Source organism: Limanda limanda, chromosome 17 (genome assembly GCF_963576545.1).
Source record: "Limanda limanda chromosome 17, fLimLim1.1, whole genome shotgun sequence".
NCBI lineage: Eukaryota > Metazoa > Chordata > Actinopteri > Pleuronectiformes > Pleuronectidae > Limanda > Limanda limanda.
This window is the reverse complement of record NC_083652.1, coordinates 24093646-24101089: the sequence shown is the minus strand read 5'-3', so window position 1 is coordinate 24101089 and position 7444 is coordinate 24093646. Positions and strand designations below refer to the sequence as shown.

Below are 7444 nucleotides of genomic sequence, written 5' to 3'. Positions count from 1 at the left end.
GTCATGGAGCTGGAAGCAGAGACTCGGTCCTGACTCCTGGACTCAAACCTGCCAATGCACCAAAGAGCAACCGGGATCCTTTATTGCAATTTAAAGGAAATCACACTGAGAAAATCCCTTGAGGTGTTATAATATCCCAAATATTACAGGAACTACACACAAGTGCAAGTTTTTGTACAGGGAAGTAAAAGTAAATAGTAGGAAAATATGTTGACGTGACACTATTTCCTATAAAGATTAGATTAGATTAGATTCAACTTTATTGTCATTAGCACAGTACAAGTACATGTGCAACGAAATGCAGAGTATCGTGCATATTAAATTAGATTAGATTTCTTTATTTATCCACACAATGGGGAAATTCACTTGTTACAGCAAAAAAGAGAAAAACAGAATTTAAATAACAGTGCCGAAGCAACAATAAAAAAAGAAAGATCAAAATATATACACTTACTAAACTACACATAATGAGAGTAAAAATATATAGAAAACAAAAACAACCTGCAAAACAGACACTGTGCAAAAGCAGGTACTGGGGAGAAAGTGGAGTGATGTAAGTGTTATTGTAATGAAAACAAAAGTATTATAAGTAATATTGCAACAGTAGTGACCATGATACAGAAAAAATAATTAAAAGTAAGTGACCATAGTATAAATAATACTACAAGATAGTATAAAGGAAAATATAAAGTGAAAAATGTAATAAATAAGATCTGTACAGTATATGGAAGGCTCAGCTGTGCAGTGATCCCAGAGGAGTTCCACAGAGAGCCACACTTCCTCCTCAGCAGCATCATCTCTGCTCTTTACTTATTCATCAGCACTAATGGCTCGTTGTCTGAAGTCGTATCCGTTTGCATTTACAATCACACAGGCTCCCATTCAGCGCTGCTTCTTTATATACACGTCGATGAGCCCGTGCTGGTGCCCAAGGTGACCTCCAGGCTCCGGAGGGGTCATATCATATCTGACATGTGGAGGGAATAGTGATTATCCAGCTGAGGGAGCAGCAGCAGCAGCAGGAGAGGACGAGTGGCTCGGTCTCCTGAGCAGGATATACAGGAAATACCAGCTCCACCTTGAGAGAACAAAGGCAGAGACTCTTGGAGACAACAGAGGGGGAAAAGTGAACAGAAATCAAAAGTTCCCCAAGCAGAAGTGAACCTAGGTCTCAGGGGATTTCTATAAGTCTGAGAAAAGGTTCAAAAGTTGGAATAAGTTATTCCCTGAATGTCCATTTGCTTCCTGTGTAAGTGTTGAATGTGTCTCCCACTGATCAGAGTGTTGGAGCTCCACTTCATGGAGCTCCTGTGGCCCTCCTCCTCCTCCTCCTCCTCCTCCTCCTCCTCCTCCTCCTCCTCCTCTCTGCCACCCTGTGTCTTTATTTCTCCTGAAAACAGATGCCTGAGCACTCTTTGTTTCCCAACAAAGGCCTGGAGGTCAGTGCAGGGGGAGTCATGCAGGCATGGGCCGGGGAAACAGAGGGGGAGGTGAGGGGCTGAGAAATAACACCAGCATGTATATACAGACGACATGTTGCAGCAGAGGAAGTCTGACTTCTTGTGTGAGTGTGTGTGTGAGTGTGTGAGAGAGAATTTGGTTGAATTTGTAAAGTGAAAGCTTCTGGTTGTTACAGAGAACAACATGAATGCTTGAAACCGTTCCTGTGCACTCCAGGATCTGGTTTCTGAAACTTCCTCCTTCCTGTTTGGAATTCTTTCTCCTCTTTGCTGCCATCTAGTGATATTTCGGTAGATCGACCTCTCCTCTGGCTGCTTCTGTGACGTGAACCTCTACATTAATGCTATAAACGCTGTTAGATGTTAACAACAATTTAATTTCAAAGTGTTAACACAACTCTCCTCTGCTTGTCTACAGTCACTGTAATGTTTACAGTAATGACTTCATCTCCTGGCACCGGTGCTGTGAATTGGCCTCTTGAAACATGTGACTCATGTGCTTGTCTCATATTGCATTTTGATGGTTTCATTAAATCATGTGTCATTAAAGATGAAGTTGTAACTGAGAGCCACCAGCCCAGTATGATGTTGGAGTGTGCATAGCATTGGCAATAGAGACACACAACTGTGAATTGAGTGAATACTCTTTTGTTTTGTTGACAGTTTTTCCTTTTATAGGTTATAGATAGATAGATAGATAGATAGATAGATAGATAGATAGATAGATAGATAGATAGATAGATAGATAGATAGATAGATAGATAGATAGATAGATAGATAGATAGATAGATAGATAGATAGATAGATAGATAGATAGATAGATAGATAGATAGATAGATAGATAGATAGATAGATAGATAGATAGATAGATAGATAGATAGATAGATAGATAGATAGATAGATAGATAGATAGATAGATAGATAGATAGATAGATAGATAGATAGATAGATAGATAGATAGATAGATAGATAGATGGATAGATGGATAGATAGATAGATAGTTGGATAGATAGATAGATGGATAGATAGATTACTTTATTCATCCCCGAAGGGAAATTAAGTCGTCATAGCAGCCGGTATATTTGAATACAATTAAATACAATACAATACAATACAATAAAATTAAAAGGTAGAAAGAATAAAAAAACAGAAGCACAAGATAAAAATACAATAAAATAGGTAGATAAGGTGCATTGGCAAGATGATGGTTATATGAGCCACATATGATATACAAGAATATATATAGGATAAATAGAACATATATATACTAAATAAACAGTAAATTCCCTCTTTTATTGCATTAGTTCCTTAAAAAATAAGTCTGATGTTGCCTGTATTTAGGATTTTTATGGTCTTTGACTTACAAAACATCAATAACAAGGATCCAGATGGACACATATAGGATTTTGGGAGGGGTTTTACTGCATGAACAGCACTGGGAGACCTTCAAGTGTATGAAAATCAATTATATTGAACCATATTTTCAGCTGAGGACTCTGTCTCCACAAGCAGAGGCAATAATAATTTTTTACTCTGGAATACAGCATCAGTTAAAAATCACGTTTTTGAGCTTTTCTCATCATACAACAAGTTTTGTTGTGCTGTTTAAGAAAGCTCAAGGTCTCTAGGACCCCAAGCACGGCGTGAGGGTTCAGTATAAATGGTGCTGACGATTCATGTAGCACAGATATATCCTTTTAGAGACAATCATATATTAACCATCTCACCCATACTCGTCTTAAAATCACTGCTGAGGGTATAATACTGAAGGCAGCTATACTTAAAGCTCCAAGAGGCCACAAATCATTTATGAGTCATTGCTTTAACGCTTCAAAGACAGATTCCTCTTCTATAAATAAATCATCATAAATTTAATGCTCACTGTTACATTTTCCCTTATGCGGTTTTTCGCACTTGTTGAAATGAGATGCACTCTCCTTTCTCTGCGACTACATCTCCAACTCATTCTTCAGGTTTCCAAGACAGAGCTCGTGTGTGGGCGGTCCCTCCTGAGCGTCCTTGGTTAGTGAAAGAGATGCTTGGATGGAGAACATTGTGTTGAGTATGTTCGGGCTACTGCATCAAATTGTTAGTGTGCATCTTATCACTTTCCAGGCGAGGTGTTGTGTGTCCGTCATCCTGTTCCCCATGTTTATACACTTCTGAAGTTAATTGTGTATCTGTTGATTCAAACACAATCAATTCATGTTCCCCGTCAACAAACCAAAATAAACTCATGACTTCTGCAGAGAGGATGATGCTCGTTTTGAACGTCTTCATCCAGTGGGAACATCTGCTGATGGTGCTGCTGAGGACTCATCGGTGTGAATCACAGAGCGGAGAGCGAGAATGTGTCCGATCGGAACGAGTCGTGACCGCTGCAGGAAGCTTTAGGGATCGTATTCAAGTGTTGCTTAGTCCAGTGTCGTGAACAACAACATCCCGAAAGCACAGCTCGGGTCATGTCATTGCAAGTACGTGTGATTTCTGATTTGAAAACACAGTGTGATAGTTCCATGAAACTGAAATATAGAAAATTCCAAATAACTATTGTCTCCTGTAACAGTATCCTCAGGGAAGACTATGAATTAAATTAATGTGTGCTTGTATCCAGGGCTACAGTGATTTTGGCAATTATCTGAATACTGTCCACCAGTGCATTCATCTATTTACCAATGAATGAGACAAGAAAACACCTGCATTAGGTGCTAAAAATAAACTTAATTAGCAGTGAAAGGGCTGGTGGCAGAAAAGAATCCTTCAGCTCAGATGAAGGATCATTTGGATCCTTTTGTGAGAGCTGCAGCATATCAAGTGAAAGTGTACACTTATCTGGTTTCTTTTGAGGACACGTACAAGAGTGTAGAGGAGATGTTCTCTGATTTGTTTTTCCGAGAGCCTCTTCATGCTTCTATAAAAGGAGTGCACTCTGTCTGAGGCTGTGTGACGCAGGCTCTGCTGCTCGGTGTGTGCTCGGTATAAAAGAGGACACTGCGCTTTGTCTCAGCACACAGATGGAGAAGCAACTGGGCTGGTGAGACTTCCACATCCTCCCGTTGCTTGAACAGAAAGAGATGAACACAATTGAGAAGTTTTACCTTCCCATTGATGGCATCCTTGAAATGTTCAGTTCTCTCACCGAGCATCAGCAGTCCCAGTGCCGCCCTCGCTCCAGTGCTCCTGCACCCCAAGGTCTCAAACTTATCCAGGACAGGTATGCGCATCATCAAGACGATGAAAGGGCGCTGGAGACCACAGGATAGGAGAGTGGCAGTGAGCAGATCCTCCAGCTCGGGCAACCGGCAAGGGTCAGCGGATCGACTCCCAAAGAGGTCCATGGATCTGTTGGAGCTGGGTCTGGTGAAGCCCAGGAACTGTCGCAGAATAGTTGTGCTTGGCTCACCCAGAGTGGGAAAAACCAACATCCTCCAGCGGTTCCTGGGGAAAGAATTTGTGGAGCAATATGAACCCACGACCGAGGACTTCCACAGGAAGCTGTTCCACATTGGAGGAGAGGCCTACCAGGTGGATCTGCTGGACGCCTCGAGTGAGAGGGACTTTGCTGCCAAACGCAGGTTATCCATTCTGACAGGTGAGCCAGGAACTATCATTGAATGTGCATTGCATTGTTTTTAGTAGGTTATGATATATCATGGAGGTGGTGATCATGTCATTAAATCAGTTGTGTGCTCTTCCTCTCCAGGTGACCTCTTCCTGGTCGTCTTCAGTTGGGATGACAAAGACTCTTTCGCTGAAGCCTGCGAGCTGCTGAACGAAATCAAAGCTGCCAAAGCAAAACTGCTGAAATTAAAGAATCCCGGGAAGGTTCCGGCGGTGGTGTGCGGGAACAAAGCGGACCTGGAGCCGCAGAGATCCGTGAGCCGCTCGGAGGTGAACCGGATCCTCGGCGAGGAGCAGGTGCCCCTCTTCGAGACGTCGGCCAAAGACGGCTCGGGACTGGAGCCCATGTTCAGAGCCCTCGCCTCCTTGGGGGGGCTCCCGGACGAGACCGGTCCGTCGCGTCATCAGACCGTCTCCATCCTCACCTACCAGGCGGTGTGCCGGGGCCAGCAGCGCGGCCGGAGAGGGATCCGGACCCGGGGATCCGGACCCGGTGCGCCCTGCGCCGCCGTGGATCCTCTGGCGCAGCGGCCGAGCTTCACCAGCGACCTGAGGCTGGTGCTTGGATCAAGCACCAAACACAACAAACCGGAGAAGTGTCCGATTCAATGAATTGTGAAGCTTCTCGAAACACCAATTGTAGTAGTATGCTGCAATGTCATATCATGTAAGGAGTTATACTCTTATAGCACTTGGCTGGACCGGTGTGTTCATATTTTGTATGTTTTATCCTATACACAAATGACAACTGTATTATTATATGCTTTAATAAAATGAACTATTTCTAATTGACATGTGTGTATCGTCTTCCCCTGTTCAACCACTTTATTACATTCTGTCCATTCCTGAAACAGCTGAAGGAGGCAGGTTTCAGATTATGGTCACGAACGTGCAGGAAATCCACTGTTTCATAAGTGATGACGTAGAACTGCTCAGCTGACTTGTTACCTACGTGTGTGGGAGAGATATGACTCAAACTCAAAAATCCTGAAACGTCTCATTATATCAGAGGCAGCAGAGGGATTGTTCACGTTTCAGGTCGCCCACGAGGTTGTTGATGTTATCAATCAGAATCAGAAGTATTTTATTGCCAAGTACGTTCACACATACAAGGAATTTGCTCTGGTTATTGGTGCAAACAATGAACATAGAAACATAAAAACGCAATAAATACATATACATGCATATAGGAGAGCAATAAAAAATGGGAAACCAGTATATATTTACTCGCTGTTTACTTCTTATTTACTCACTTTTTACCAATATTTATACAAAGTTACATTTATTTTGAGATAAACATTTCTGAATAAAAATATATAAAAAGTATAAAAAGTGAAGTAAAAAGGGAAATGCAAAACAGTGAACAGTGTCATATTGAAAGGACCGAGGTGTGACAATTACTACTAATTAGTGGCCTCACAGTCTCATGCCTCACCATGGTGTTAGGAGGAAATGAAGAATCAGGAGCAGGGTTTATTATAGAAAGAGGAAGAGAGAGAGAGAGATCAGCACCATGGAGAGAGCCCACTGGTTATCGACCTCCCACTACACTGATCTGAGAACAGATCCAACACGTCCTATTAATAACACAGGAAAAGCACCTATGGAGTGACATTAATCCATCACTAAATGAGTCACTTCAATCAAGGCAGGAAGCATAATTTCCTCCAATTATCAGGTGTCATTAATATAATCATGTCTGTTGATTGCAGGCAATATATTTTTGTTGACGGAAACACAAAGGGTTGAATTTGAATGAACAGATAAACACTCAACTTCAACAACAAGTTGTGGAATATGTCTTTTGCACTTTTATCACTTTTATCACTTTAGTACGTCTACACTTTACTTTACATAAAACCTATGCTGCTATACGTACTGTACTTGAATCTGTTTACTTAGAATTAGGAATGTCTTGTTGTCTTATCTGTTGTGCCCCCTGCACTTTATGTTTCACCGTGGGAGAGTGAGAAACGATATATTGATTTCTTTGTATGTCTGTACATGTAAAGAAAGCTACTACTATACTACTATACTAACTTCAGAAGTGTATGATAATGAGTAACAGGCTGAAGGACACACAATACGTCGCTGGACTTAAAAGAAATGAGCTGCACACTAACAGTTCGTTGCAGTAACCACAACAGACTTAACAGCCTTCTCTCCATTGAAACATCCTTTTGAGAATCCAAGGACACTCTGAAGGGACAGCCCACACACACGCTTCTCCTTGGAAACCTGAAGAATGGAATGGGTATAGTGGCAGACAAAGGACAGGCTGATTGCCATGGAGAGTGCAATCTCATTTCAACAAGTGCGAAAAACATGCAGTATTATGGAAATGTATATACAATCTAAAGAAC

The 7444-nt window shown here is 41.8% G+C and overlaps 1 protein-coding gene across 1 annotated transcript; it reads left to right on the top strand.

Annotated features, from left to right (window-relative positions):
* The first annotated feature begins 4534 nt into the window (after positions 1 to 4534).
* On the top strand, positions 4535 to 5693 carry rasd2a (RASD family member 2a). Its single transcript, XM_061090701.1, is given in 3 exon segments — positions 4535 to 4614; positions 4616 to 5052; positions 5164 to 5693. Coding segments are annotated over 3 exon segments (1047 nt in total).
* Positions 5694 to 7444: the final 1751 nt, after the last annotated feature.